The sequence below is a fragment of the Oncorhynchus masou genome, chromosome 27 (assembly GCF_036934945.1).
Source record: "Oncorhynchus masou masou isolate Uvic2021 chromosome 27, UVic_Omas_1.1, whole genome shotgun sequence".
Lineage (NCBI taxonomy): Eukaryota > Metazoa > Chordata > Actinopteri > Salmoniformes > Salmonidae > Oncorhynchus > Oncorhynchus masou.
The window spans coordinates 31,490,089-31,505,152 of NC_088238.1; the positions used below are offsets into that span (position 1 = coordinate 31,490,089).

General features: G+C 45.8%; 1 protein-coding gene across 9 annotated transcripts in view; it reads left to right on the forward strand.

Moving 5' to 3' along the window:
• Positions 1–15,064, forward strand: part of LOC135515994 (non-muscle caldesmon-like) — a 58,226-nt gene that overhangs the window by 33,241 nt on the left and 9,921 nt on the right. For 7 of the 9 annotated variants that reach the window (XR_010451885.1, XR_010451886.1, XM_064939917.1 and 4 more), the window contains 10 exons: positions 356–490; positions 3,222–3,606; positions 3,704–3,733; positions 4,710–4,783; positions 5,703–5,967; positions 7,112–7,252; positions 9,091–9,134; positions 9,255–9,330; positions 12,274–12,408; positions 12,619–12,711. Coding sequence is in view for 7 of the 9 variants with exons in the window: in XM_064939917.1 (XP_064795989.1) it covers positions 356–490; positions 3,222–3,606; positions 3,704–3,733; positions 4,710–4,783; positions 5,703–5,967; positions 7,112–7,252; positions 9,091–9,134; positions 9,255–9,330; positions 12,274–12,408; positions 12,619–12,711 (1,378 nt within the window). In the remaining 2 variants the exon portion in view is untranslated. Of the gene's footprint in view, positions 1–355; positions 491–2,791; positions 2,981–3,221; positions 3,607–3,703; positions 3,734–4,709; positions 4,784–5,702; positions 5,968–7,111; positions 7,253–9,090; positions 9,135–9,254; positions 9,331–12,273; positions 12,409–12,618; positions 12,712–15,064 lie in introns of those variants that run through there. The other 2 variants (XM_064939922.1, XM_064939921.1) reach the window with 2 other exon arrangements.

The window sequence follows — 15,064 nt, forward strand, 5'->3', positions numbered from 1 at the left end:
ATACACACTACGGCCCTTCACACACTACGGCTCCCCACCACTCCACCCCTCCACTGGGCTGAGCCTGGGCTGAGGCAGGCGTAGGCCAGCAGCCATGTTAGTCGGGGTCCTCTCATCGCTGGCCAAGCCACATCTCAAGACACTGTTTCCATCAGACTGTGAAAAGTGAAACCTCAGCAGCAGCACCAGTGGCCTGAGCTCAGCAGAGCAGAGCAGAACAGGGTAGAATGTGAGTACAGTGAGTCAAGTAAAAGACACCGTGAGTCTTTTGTATCGCACTGTAAATACCTGGAGAATTATCTGGAGAACAATGACTTACTTGACTCTCTCTCCTCTCTCTTTCTCTCCTTCTCAGATTGGCCTTTCAGGGTAGTAATGAGGATGAGGAGGAGGCTGCAAGGGAGCGTAGACGCAGGGCGCGTCAGGAGAGGATGAGAGGGATGGGAGGCGAGGAGCCCAGTGACAGCGTGGTGATGACCAACAGCCATAGGTAAGACCTGAAGACTTGTGTTAGCTCCCCAACATAATGTCTAGGCTTTAGCTCAGTGGCTAACGGTTTTGCGGTGCGTAGGAGATTGTGGTTTGAACCCAGTTGCCCCTATAATAATGGATGTGTGTGTAACAAGGTTGTTATAGTAAACTGAAACGAAAACTAATCATCAAGAAAAACTATTTAGTAAACTGAAATAAAATAATTAACAAATATGTTTGAAAAACTATACTGAATAACGGAAACTATTATCTTTAACTCCAAAACGAATCAAATCAAGTGTTCAGTTTTAGTTTTTTGTCAGGCAAGATGACTTTGCCAAGAGCAGCACAGCAGATATTTGGCGCGTTTGACTGGTAAGGCTAAAGTGACAGTAGACGAAAGTCAAGGAGGGAAGTCGGGGAGGTGCATCTGTGACAGCCGAAAGTCGGACACTAATCTGGTTTTCTAACAGCGAGGCTCAGATCAACATGGCAGTTTTGCCATTGTTTATAAAAGCTTTCTTTACAATGCCCAAATAAACATGTACCTAACCCCAATATCACACACCAAACGAATAAAATCCTAATATAATATAACGTGTGTACACGTAGTACAGTCAATAATAGAGAGAGACCCTCAAATATCACGTGTATTTGTATATATCCACTGTACATAAATCGTGGCAAATTGGTTCCTGTGTCAGTCATGTTTGCGTGGGTCAAACAAAAACACCCTAGTGATTGGTTGACAATAGAGCCTCCAACAATGCAGACGATGGCTGCAGGATGAAGTCGTTGAGGAGCAACTGCAGAGACATCATGACCTTTGATCACATGCAGTCAACATGTAGGCGCAAGTTGAACTGTTTATTTATGTATTTTGGATTTTACCCACTTTTTCTCCCCAATTTTCAATCTTTTCTCATCGCTGCACCTCCCCAATGGGCTCGGGAGAGGCGAAGGTGGACTCGTGCGTCCTACGAAACATGACCCGCCTAACCGCGCTCCTTAACACCCGCCAGCTTAACCCGGGAGCCAGGCACACCAATGTGTCGGAGGAAACACCGTTCAACAGGCACCTGGCCCTCCACAAGGAGTCGCTAGAGCGCAATGAGCCAAGTAAAGCCCCATCGGCCAAACCCTCCCCTAACCCGGATGACGCTGGGCCAATTGTGTGCCGTCCTATGGGACACCCGGCCACAGTGAACCCGGGTCTGTACTAATGCTTCTAGCACTGTATCTGCACATATGCATGGGTACGCTTCACGCTGCTTCAGCGAGGTAGCTACGGTACCAGAATCTTGCACTTCAACGTTCCTGGTTGTTGCGGAAATTGACCCACTACTACTGTTTACTTTCTGCGTCTACATCATCTCGCTGAGTCTACCTTTAAATGTAACCTATGACCTGACCCATCACCATATGCATTATTGCACCACAGTGGCAGGAACTGACATCCCAAAAAACACACACTTAACACATAAATGGCTCCTAGCCTCCCACAAATAGGCTTCTTTCTGTCCCTTAAACTAAAACTGAAAGTAAATGACGTGAAAAACGAGAAAAAAAAAGTTAAAAAAAAAAAAAAAACTTGAACTAAATAAAAACTAGTAAAGTGGATCTGGAAACTTACTGAAACAACTAAACTGAATTTCAAATAAAAATCTCAAATCTAAAAGCAAAACTATAACAACCTTGGTGTGTAACCCTGATCTCGTCCACTGTTAGAATGCAGCTTCCTCCTCCCTGGAGGAAGTCCACGGAAGCTCCAGGTTTCCTGTCAGCTGTCCTACCCTTTCCTATCCTCTTCTGTTCTTTTTTTATGGTATACTCTCTCAATGGAATAGGTGCACTGTGGGTCCCTATCATACTGTAGGCCAGTACCCTTTCTAAAGTGTTGAAGAAGCACAAGTCTTACAGTAGAGTATCGCACACATAGACTTACATCATTTAAACAGAGACCCTCTTCTTTTGTCTACCAATCAGTCATAAATAGCTCACCCTACTGTCCGCCCCCATACCATGTCCAGTTGAGGTCAGTACTGCAGTTGACACTGGAAGTAGTGGGCTGCTCTGACATCCACCAGTACAGAAGCACTGTTGTAGTGGAGAATGGTTTCTCTCTGTGAGGTCACAGCCATATCCTGTGGCTATTGAACAAGTCCGGGATTGTCTCGACCTGTGATCGGACGTAACCCGACCCATTGTTGATTGTGTTTGGTTCTGTGCTAACATTTGCCAAGCGGTGTCGTCAGCCTGTATTCAACTCTGTCGGTATGTGGTTGGAGGGTTGGATGCAGACCCACGAACAGTATTGTATGGATGCCCTGTCAGCTTGCTCTGAGGCTGGGCAAAAGGAGGTCGCTAGTCGCTAGTGCAATGTGGACTGGATACGTTTCTGGGAGAGAAAAGAAGCCATGAACTTTCGTGTCGGCCTAAGTTACGCTGTTGGACCTAACCTGTGGATAAAAGAACAACCTCAAGCTAGGAAGCCAGAAGACTCGGTGAGGTAAACTGAACTGGGAAATGGAGCTGAAATGCTATTTCCCCTGTTGTTGATGTCCATGTGAGCCGGGTAGAAATTCATATTCGTGGTGTCCAGATATTGGGGAATGTCCAGCAGAGTGGTGGTAGTTTAACTTCAGAAGCAGTGACCACATAGCGAATTCAGTGGTTAACTGTTTTTGTCCCTCTGTGTGGTAGTGATTGGCTGTGGCATGTATTTCTCTCTCTCTCTCTCTCTCTCGCAGTGTGACAGAGACGGTGTCTGTGTCCTCCTCCTCTATGACCTCCTCGGGTGGAGGAGACGATGATGAGCAGGCCCTGCTGGAGCGCATGGCCAAACGAGAGGAGCGCAGGCAGAAAAGATTGATGGAAGCTCTGGAGCGAGAGAAGGATCAGAACCCCGGCAATGACGGTAACCACGGCAGCGGGGAGAATACTGTGGAGGAGAGGTCCGTCGGCCGCAGGGGCCGTTACCAGGACAACGAAGAAGAGGTGGAAGAGCGGAACTGCCGAAAGGAGGAGGAGGGGGAGGCTGCTCCAGAGGAGGAAGAGGCTGAGCAGGGAGAGGAAGAAGCGGATGAAGAGGTGGTGGAGGAGGAGAAACCGAGACAGTCCTATATGAGAGAACAGGTCAGTCTATTCTTCTTTTATGGACATTTCTGTCCATTTTCATTTTATTTTCCATCAGCGTGCTTTCATTCATAAAATGTACCTTATTTATCCATAGGAATCCATTGACGTAAACACTAGAAACGAGGTATGATCATGGATATATTGATTGGAATGGTGGCTGGAGTTTGCTGATTATTTATCTGATTTTGATAAAACATGACACTTCCATTCCTTCTCACAGGAAGATACAGAAGAGCAAGCAGTGGTTTTAAATGAGGTTGAGGAATCAGAGGCAGAGGTTGAAGAAAATGCTGCATTAAGTGATAAGGTAGAGGAAGAGGTAGAGGAACCAGATCAGTTAGAGGTAGAGGGCACAACAGTGACCCTGAACAATGAGACTGAGGAAGACTGTCGGATTTCAACCATCCAAAACGGCTTGGATGTGGTAAGACTTTAACAGAGAGGTGTGAAATGGGAGCATGAACATCTCTGGATAACTCAAATGTCTCCGAAATAATTATCCGAAATCGTCGTGTATAATAACTCTAAAGACAACGCATAGTGTCTTTGTCAATGAGGCAGAGTAGCGGTGTAGCCTGAATGAATATTTCCCAGACATTGAAGTTCTCCAGACGCTAAGTGTGGTCACAGTGTGGTTTTGCGTCCACGGTAATAGAGCTACATCTCATAAGGTGTGGTTGAGGTCACGGTCATGTGGTTATCTTCAACGTGGTTTAATGCCATGCCATCCACGGAGTGGTCACAATACGGTCACTGTGTGTTCAGCTGCATGTTTGCCTCTGTGGGGAAGAGGTTGTGTGTGAAACCTGGGTTTTGCATCTGTTTTCATGTCTACTCACTTTCCGCATCCCCCAGTTTTGCTGTCAGATTTGTGTCCCAAATGGCACCCTATTCCCTTTATAGTGCACTACTTTGAAGACTTGTGCCAAAAGTAGTCCAGTGGGGAATAAGGTGTCATTTTGGACAAAGCCAGAGTCACAGAGTGGAGTCACTGGTCTGGTTTGGATGGTGTGATGTCACATAGAAGCACCCACGCACAGACACAAGCATTCCTTCATTCCCAGAGTTCAGTGTGCTCAGCGTGTGTTCTGTACCTGCAGGTGAATGAAAAGCAGAATGGAGGTCTGCACGAGGAGACTCCTCAAAAACACAAAAAAACAGAAAGGACCCTGAGGTAGGAGCCAGAGACTTATGTGCGCTAATGGTATAATGCTACACGCAACACGTGCATGCGTACACACACATACGAACACACACGCATTCTGTGGTCTCTGCGCTTTTAACGGACCTCTGAGACTATCACAGTGCAGGTGCATTTATACGGAGACTTGATTACACACAGGTGGATTGTATTTTTCATCATTAGTCATTTAGGTCAACATTGGATCATTCAGAGATCCTCACTGAACTTCTGGAGAGAGTTTGCTGCACTGAAAGTAAAGGGGCTGAATAATTTTGCACGCCCAATTTTTCAGTTTTTGATTTGTTAAAAAAGTTTGAAATATCCAATAAATGTCGTTCCACTTCATGATTGTGTCCCACTTGTTGTTGATTCTTCACAAAAAAATACAGTTTTATATCTTTATGTTTGAAGCCTGAAATGTGGCAAAAGGTCGCAAAGTTCAAGGGGGCCGAATACTTTCGCAAGGCACTGTATGTCCGTCCGGGTTTGGCCGGTGTTGGCCGTCATTGTAAATAAGAATTTGTTCATAACTGACTTGCCTAGTTTAAATAAAAACATTTTTTAAATTATATTATAATTCATTGGTCATGATTCAAAACCTAGGGGGAGGAGAGAGGTGGGAGAGTATTGCCTAAGGTGTCTGTCATCTAATTGAAAGGCATATTTATCCCAGCGCACACAGACACACTGTTGTTTAGCATGATTGGTTTCTAAAGCAGAACAGCTGTATTTGACACGGGTCATGTAATCCTAGCTCCCCAGAGGGAAGCACTGGAGTGAAACCTTAGACTGCGCCCGGCTGAGTCTTAGTGTGTCTGTGTACCTGTGCATTTGTAGGCTTGTGTGTGTGTGTGGCTGTCTTTCTACCAGTGTGACGACATTAACCTGTCTTCCTGTGCGTGTCCCATAGCCGCGGCAGCGTGCGCTCCCCGGCAGCGGGGGCGGAGGAGCAGGACGACACGGCGCCCCTGGAGGCGGAGCTTAAGCTGGAGGAGCTGAAGCGCCGCCGTGACGATGCGGAGAGCGAGGAGTTCGAGAGGATGAGACGGAAGCAGCAGGAGGCTGAGCAGGAGCTGGAGGAGCTGAAGAAGAAGAGGGAGGAGAGGAGGAAGATCATAGAAGAGGAGGAGAGACAGAAGAAACAGGAGGAGGCCGAGAAGAAGGACAGAGAGGAGGTAGGGGTTCTCTCTCTCGCGCTCTGCCTCTCTCCTTCACTCTTCTGCACTCTCTCTCTCTCTCTCCCTTCCTCTCCTCATCTCAAGACTGTACACTTGATTTAGTCATAACATCTGTTGAAGATAACAGCTATTTGTCATATTCCTGCCTGCTTCACCATGACATGATTTTACTATATACTGCATCCTTATCGGCGCACTCGTATTTGAATCCCAATAATAATTCCTTTATATAGGCCATCATTCTTCGTCCCCTGCTATATGACCTCACCTTAACATATCTACGCTATGATAGTCAGTCCATAATTTGCATGTACATACTTGCACTTGACACCGCGCCATTCACCGTCCAATCACCTAGTTTGTCTTATGTAGACAGGTTTTTCTGGTTCCATCTCAAATGGCACCGTATAAAGTGGACTCATTTTGATCAGGGCTACGGCTCTGGTCAAAAGTAGTGCACTATATAGGGAATAGGATGCCGTTTCAGACACGACGTCTGTCATTTCCCGACAGGTCTCTGTGCTGTGCTTGGCTTTGAACATGGGGTCGTCTCATGTTGTGGTGCATAAGAGGCTGTTTTGTGTCAGGGTGGGTGAAGCCTGGATATAGGTGGACATCAAATAGAAGCCTGGATATAGGTGGACATCAAATAGAAGCCTGGATATAGGTGGACATCAAATAGAAGCCTGGATATAGGTGGACATCAAATAGAAGCCTGGATATAGGTGGACATCAAATAGAAGCCTGGATATAGGTGGACATCAAATAGAAGCCTGGATATAGGTGGACATCAAATAGAAGCCTGGATATAGGTAGACATCAAATAGAAGCATGGATATAGGTGGACATCAAATAGAAGCTTGGATATAGGTGGACATCAAATAGAAGCCTGGATACAGGTGGACATCAAATAGAAGCCTGGACATCAATATAAATAGTGTTTACCTACTGTATACTACCAATAAGATCAGACTGTAATACAATAAAATAAACTGTAAAGAAGCATTTTCTTCTTTACGTTCAACTTAGAGGAGTATACCTGTGCTTAGTTATTGTTTGCGTGCGTACATTCTTGGTCGTGCGTGCATGCGTGTGTGACCGCTTGATAACTGAGAGTTCTGCTGTGTTCCACATCTCTCAGGAGGAGAAGAGGAGGATGAAGGAAGAGATAGAAAGGAGAAGGGCGGAGGCGGCCGAGAAGAGACAGCAGATGGGGGTGGAGACTGTCGACGCAGAGGCCAAACCCTTCAAATGCTTCAGTCCCAGAGGATCCTCCCTTAAGGTCAGCCGAAAACTTTTGACCTTTGACCTCTGTCACCTCCATCTATGATGTCTGTCTATGACCAGGTTCGAATACTATCACATAGCTTTAACCTATTCAGCCCTTTCATAAATCTAGCAAGTACACTGCAGGGATCCAAAAGCTACTCCAGATGTAACAGTTGGCTCCCATATAGTAGCTTGTACTTCTTAGTCTTTTTCATGGCATAATCTCTACCTTATTCTCATTCACCTCATTGTAGGTTAACAGGACCGTTTTACTGGGAACGTTATGGCGTCATTGTTGTTGACAATAAGTGTCTCTGTTCTGTTGTCTTCTGTCTGTGTGTGTTTGTCTGTTGTCTTGCTACTGCGTTAAAGGCATGGAAACTTGAAACGCCACAACGTATCACTTTAAAGATAATATTTGTCATGGAGTAGTGTGTTCAATCATCTTATGTGAATAAACGCTCCAGTGTTGCTGAAATAAACTCCCATGCAGTGAATGTCCTTGGGGGTTTTCACTTTTCTGCCAGTGCAGAAAATCTAATTACTCCAAGTTTAGCAAATATCCATCTCACAGGCTGGGTACACTGAAACCTGCCCTGAAATAGTCTTACTTTGTGTGTTAGTGGTTTTTTTTTTTAAGGTAATAATCTAATTCCATTTGTTGTTGTTTGTGGTCTGGTCTGTTGGTGAATGTTAACATCCTTCCATTCCTCTCCACAGCTTTACTTTGTCATCATGTTCACTGTAGGTACAGCTGATGGTAGAAGTTGCCCACATGTTACAGATCTAGGATCAGATTACCCTTCCCCCATATCTTAACCTGAACCATTAGGAGGGAGAAACGTAAAACCAGACCCTAGATCAGTGTCTATGGGCAACGTTGTTCTACTCGTAGCTCATGCGTGTGTGACGCGTTATTGTGAGGTTCTACTCATTCAAGTGTCTGTGTTAACATTATTAACAACATTTCCTGTAGTTCCAGTGTAACGTAAACACTTGAGTACATGCTCAGATCCTCTTGCACTGGTCCAGAGTAGTTACATTAGGATACAACGTTCCGCAAGCTGCAAATGGGAGTCAACACAGTTAGCTAGATAAAGAGAGCTGCTCCCTTCAAAAACGTCAGACTCGGAGGATGCAGGAAACCGATTAGGTTAATAGGATTAGTGTACCCGCGTTGGAATGGTGCTGCTGCAGCTTGAGAATAGGGTATTTCCTGTCAAGAGGAGTATTTTAGGAACACCCACATTTCGGTAGCAGAGCCGAGCTAGAGACCAAGCAGGGTCCTTGTTTATTTCATTTTTTAGAGGGAGCGGGGATGGATGGTTGTTCTTTTCATTTCAGGATCGCTTTCCCCCCTCTTAGCCCTGTTGTCGTATATCATAAACAGCAGTCAGAGCGAGGCTCCCACAGCGCGGGGCCTGAAAAAGGCCTGTGCTTCTCTGCTCTCTGCTCTGCTCTCTGCTTTTCCTGGCTGGGTGACAGTAGCTGTAGCTAGTGCTGTGGAGAACAGAACAGTCAGTCACATTGTGTCTTGCTGGGCTAGGAAAAGCCTAGTCTAAACAAGGATGTAAGGGGTCTGGTAAAAAAAGAAGGGAAAGGTAGAACAGGAGAAAGGAGGAGAGGGTGCTGTTGGGTTTGGATGGTGTGTGTGATGTGGGAGTGCTATGTGTATATTTGGTAGGGGTTGTTTTCGTGTGTGTGTGTGTGTGTGTGTGTGTGTGTGTGTGTGTGTGTGTGTGTGTGTGTGTGTGTGTGTGTGTGTGTGTGTGTGTGTGTGTGTGTGTGTGTGTGTGTGTGCGGCTACTGCCTAATAAATTGTTGATGCATAATTCACTGATCTCTCTACAGATTGGTGAAAGGGCAGAGTTTCTGAGCAAGTCGGCACAGAAAAGGTGAACAGTCGTTTCCATTAATTGTTTGAATCACAACTGGTGCTCTCAGTGTGAAGTCATACAGTTCAGTAATAAAATGACCCTGTGGCTAATTCTGTTGTTGTTATATGTTCTGACCAGCACGGTGAAGTCAACTCACTCTCCTGTCGTCTCTAAGATTGACAACAGACTGGAGCAGTACACCTCTGTTGCCCAGGTCAGAGGTTACACATCAACACAAATCACCTGACTAGTACAGTTACCAATGAGCCCTATGAGAATAAAATGTTGAAAAGATGTAGGAAAATTATATTTTTTTGTTGAAACAAATGTGAAATTACATCTTGTGTGGGATTGTATAACTGCGACCATTGTTGATTATCATATCTAGAACATACAGTATACTGCTCTGAATCTGAAAGCTACAGTACATGCTTTAGATAATTGTAATGATACTATACTACAATAATTTTGATTTATAAGCCAAGAGAGTTTGTATCTATATTCTTTGTAGCTGTCTATTTACCACCACAAACCGATGCTGGAACTAAGACCGCACTCAATGAGCTGTATAAGCTCATAAGCAAACAGGAAAACGCTCAACCAGAGGCGGCTCTCCTAGTGGCCAGGGAATTTAATGCAGGGAAACTTAAATCCATTTTACCTCATTTCTACCAGCATGTTAAATGTGCAACCAGAGGGGAAAAACTCGAGACCACCTTTACTCCAAACACAGAGATGCGTACAAAGCTCTCCCTCACCCTCCATTTGGCAAATTTGACCATAATTCTATCCTCCTGTTTCCTGCTTACAAGCAGATACTAAAGCAGGAAGCACCAGTGACTCGGTCAATAAAAAAGTGGTCAGATGAAGCAGATGCTAAACTACAGGACTGTTTTGCTATCACAGACTGGAATATGTTCCGGGATTCTTCCGATGGCATTGAGGAGTACATCACATCAGTCACTGGCTTCATCAATAAGTGTATCAATGACGTCATCCCCACAGTGACTGTACGTACATACTCCAACCAAAAGCTATGGATTACAGGCAACATCCGCACTGAGCTTAAGGGTAGAGCTGCCGCTTTCAAGGAGCGGGACTCTAACCCGGAAGCTTATAAGAAATCCCGCTATGCCCTCCGACAAACCATCAAACAGGCAAAGCGTCAATATGGGACTAAGATCGAATTGTACTACACCGGCTCTGACACTAATCGGATGTGGCAGGGCTTGCAAACTATTACAGATTACAAAGGGAAGCACAGCCACAAGCTGCCCAGTGACACGAGACTACCAGATGAGCTAAATTACTTCTTTGCTCGCTTCGAGGCAAGTAACACTGAAACATGCATGAGAGAATCTGTGTGATCACGCTCTCCGTAAGACCTTTAAACAGGTCAAAATTCACAAGGCCGTAGGGCCAGACTGATTACCAGAATGTGTACTGTGAGTATGCGCTGACCAACTGGCAAGTGTCTTCACTGACATTTTCAACCTCTCCCTGTCTGAGTCTGTACTACCAACATATTTCAAGCAGACCACCATAGTCCCTGTGCCCGAGAACACTAAGGTAACCTGTCTAATTGTCTACCGACCCGTAGCACTCACGTCTGTAGCCATGAAGTGCTTTGAAAGGCTGGTCATGGCTCACATCAACACCATTATCCCAGAAACCCTAGACCCACTCCAATTTGCATACCGCCCCAACAGATCCACAGATGATGCAATCTCTATTGCACTCCACGCTGCCCTTTCCAACCTAGACAAAAGGAACACCTATGTAAGAATGCTATTCATTGACTACAGCTCAGCGTTCAACACCATAGTGCCATCAAGGCTCATCACTAAGCTAAGGACCCTGGGACTAAACACCTCCCTCTGCAACTAGATCCTGGACTTCCTGACAGGCCGCCGCCCAGTTGGTAAGGGTAGGTAATAACACATCCGCCACGCTGATCCTCAACACGGGGGATCCTCAGGGGTGTGTACTCATCCCCCTCCTGTACTCCCTGTTCACTCATGACTGCATGGCTAGGCACGAAACCAACAACATCATTAAATTTGCCGATGACACAACAGTGGTAGGCCTGATCACCGACAATGATGAGACAGCCTATAGGGAGGAGGTCAGAGACCTGGCCGTGTGGTGCCAGAATAACAACCACTCCCTCAACGTGATCAAGACAAAGGAGATGATTGTGGACTACAGGAAAAGGAGAACCGAGCACACCCTCATTCTCATCGACAGGGCTGTAGTGGAGCAGGTTGAGAGCTTCAAGTTCCTTGGTGTCCACATCACCAACAAACTATCTAGGTTCAAACTTACCAAGACAGTCGTGAAGAAGGCACACAAAGCCTATTCCCCCTCAGGAGACTGAAAAGATTTGGCATGGGTCCTCAGCTCCACAAAATGTTATACAGCTGCACCATCGAGAGTATTCTGACTGGTTACATCACTGCCTGGTATGTTAGCTGCTCGGCTTCCGACAGCAAGGCACTACAGAGATAAGTGCCTACTGCCCAGTACGTCACTGGGGCCAAGCTTCCTGCCATCCAGGACCTCTATACCAGGCGGTGTCAGAGGAAGGCCCTACAAATTGCCAAAGACTCCAGCAACTCTAAGTCTAGGTCCAAGTCTAGGTCCAAAAGGCTTCTTAGCAACTTCTACCCCCAAGCCATAAGACTCCTGAACAGCTAATCAAATGGCTACCCAGACTATTTGCATTGTCCCCCTTCTTTTACTCTGCTGCTACTCTCTGTGTATTATTACCTCATTTACCTCGACTAACCTTTGCCCCCTCACATTGATTGACTCTGTACCGGTACCCCCTGTATATAGCCGTACTACTGTTATTTTACTGCTGCTCTTTAATTATTTGTTACTTTTATTTCCTATTTTTTACTTAGCACTTATTTTTCTTAAAACGGCATTGTTGGTTAAGGGCTTGTAAGTATGCATTTCACTGTAAAGTGAAATTGCATTTGTCACAAACACAATTTGATTTGATTTGTATGGCTCCTTCCTCACGGCCATTTTAAAAGAATTCCAGATACAAAAACGGAATAAGACATTTCTCTTCTCTCCTTTGCCGACACCGATCATTCCCCACTCTGAATCCAACACTAACATAGTCTCCCATTCCCTTCTCCCTCTACAGAACAAGGATATGCGGTCCCCACGCTCCGGTGCCGTGGACCTGCCCATGGTGACAGATGGGATACGCAACATTAAGAGCATGTGGGAGAAAGGCAGCGTGTTCAACTCGCCCGGGGGCGGCGGGGGCACGTACAAGGTGGGGACCGGGAAACAACCGGGAATCTGGAACTCTATTTGGGAGCGGTTTGGGAGGAAGTGGGGAGCAAAGGGAGGGGGGTGGAGGGGGTGGGGGGGGGCTCGTTTCACTGCCACTTCCTGTTCATCCTCGATGACGACCAACCCAGGGCGTTCTGCTGGAGTTGAACTTTGCCCATGTCTTTTTTTCTGTTCCCTCCTCTACACTCAGGAAGCAGCTGGGATGAAGATAGGTGTGGCGGGCCGCATCAACGACTGGCTGAATAAAACCCCCGAGAGCAAAACGTCGGGAGGAAGGCCCGCGGTAGGTCGTCTCCACGACAACCACTTACTCTACAGTGTGTTTGTCCTCTTTGCACCTCTTTATCTAATCCTATATTTATCCTTTATTGAGATGAACAACGTCTTTTTTGAGGGAGACAGCGAACAGACACTCATTATGAAACATAGTATATGTGCGGTCCCAACTCAGTGTTGCTCCTGCACTTGAGCTGTAGTGTAAGCAAGCATTCATCAGACCAGAGACTTAAGCTCATTTAATGATGATGGATAGGGCTTTCCGTGAACTAGCCCGAGTGTAAAAAAAAACATTAAGGACGCCTGTTCTTTCCATGACATAGACTAACCAGGTGAATCCAGGTGAAATATACAATCCCTTATTGATGTCACTTGTTAAATCCACTTCAATCAGAGTAGATGAAGGTTAAAGAAGCATTTTAAGTCTTAAGACAATTGAGACGTGGATTTTGTATGTGTGCCATTCAGAAGGTGAATGGGAATGACAAAAGATTGAAGTGCCTTTGAACGGGGTATGGTAGTAGGTAGGTGCCAGGCGCACCGGTTTGAATGTGTCAATAACTGCAACGATGCTGGGTTTTTCACCTCAACAGTTTCTTGTGTGTCTCAAGAATAGTCCACCACTCAAAGGGCATCCAGCCAACTTGACACAACTGTGGGAAGAGTTGGAGTCAACATGGGCCAGCATCCATGTGGAATGCTTTCTACACCTTGTAGAGTCTATGCCCTGATGAATTGAGGCTGTTCTGAGGGCAAAGGGGGGTGGTGTTGCAACTCAATATTAGGAAGGTGCCCTTAATGTTTTGTACACTCAGTCTATACAGTATTTTCTAATAGTTTTGAGAAGTGGTGTTAGCTACCATGTATTTTTGTACTTGTATTAATAATTGCCTGCAAATATTGGAGCGGTAGTAAGATGATGTGCCCTGTTGGGAGAAATAGTCTAGCGTCACCTAGTGAATTTGAAATATAACTCATATTAAAAGAAAAATAGCAAAGTGGATGAGCTAATGAGTTATAATCCAAATCAAATTGATTTATATAGCCCTTCTTACATCAGCTGATATCTCAAAGTGCTGTACAGAAACTCAGCCTAAAACCCCAAACAGCAAGCAATGCAGGTGTAGAAGCACGGTAGCTAGGAAAAACTCCCTAGAAAGGCCAAAACCTAGGAAGAAACCTAGAGAGGAACCAGGCTATGAGGGGTGGCCAGTCCTCTTCTGGCTGTGCCGGGTGGAGATTATAACAGAACATGGCCAAGATGTTCAAATGTTAATAAATGACCAGCGAGGTCAAATAATAATCACAGGAGTTGTCGAGGGTGCAGCAAGTCAGCACCTCAGGAGTAAATGTCAGTTGGCTTTTCATAGGCGATCATTAAGAGTATCTCTACCGCTCCTGCTGTCTCTAGAGAGTTGAAAACAGCAGGTCTGGGACAGGTAGCACGTCCAGTGAACAGGTCAGGGTTCCATAGCCACAGGCAGAACAGTTGAAACTGGAGCAGCAGCACGGCCAGGTGGACTGGGGACAGCAAGGAGTCATCATGCCAGGTAGTCCTGAGGCATGGTCCTAGGTCTCAGGTCCTCCGAGAGAAAGAAAGAAAGAAAGAGAATTAGAGAGAGCATACTTAAATTCACACAGGACACCGGATAAGACAGGAGAAGTACTCCAGATATAACAAACTGACCCTAGCCCCCTGACACATAAACTACTGCAGCATAAATACTGGATGCTGAGACAGGAGGGGTCAGGAGACACTGTGGCCCCATCCGATGATACCCCCGGACAGGGCCAAACATGAAGGATATAACCCCACCCACTTTGCCAAAGCACAGCCCCCACACCACTAGAGGGATATCTTCAACCACCAACTTACCATCCTGAGACAAGGCCGAGTATAGTTATAACCATGAAGTCATGAAGGAAAAACACATAGCACATAACCGCAGTCATTTATTTGTGTTGTAAAAAGTACATATCACATATTATCGGAGTATGTATTAGTTTAGTATGAAATGTGGCATGGTTCCTACCATGGATCACATGCTGGTTATCAGAAGGACTTAGGGCTTTAGTCAGACAGGCTGCTTCCCATGCTGGGCTGCATGGATGCATTCCAACATACCAGTGCTTCATCTCAAATGGCACCCTATTCCCTACGTAGTGCACTACTTTTGACCAGTGCCCATATGCCGTATTTATCCCAGTATTTTACCCAACAGACTCAGACTTTCTGTTTCCATCTACGTGGACCGGCACCCGCGTCTCATTCAGCCATGGCTATGGTGGACTTGCTCTAATTTGGAGCCAAGGCCCCTGGGTACTTTTCAGCTGACCGTTACGTAACAATTGTTAACGGT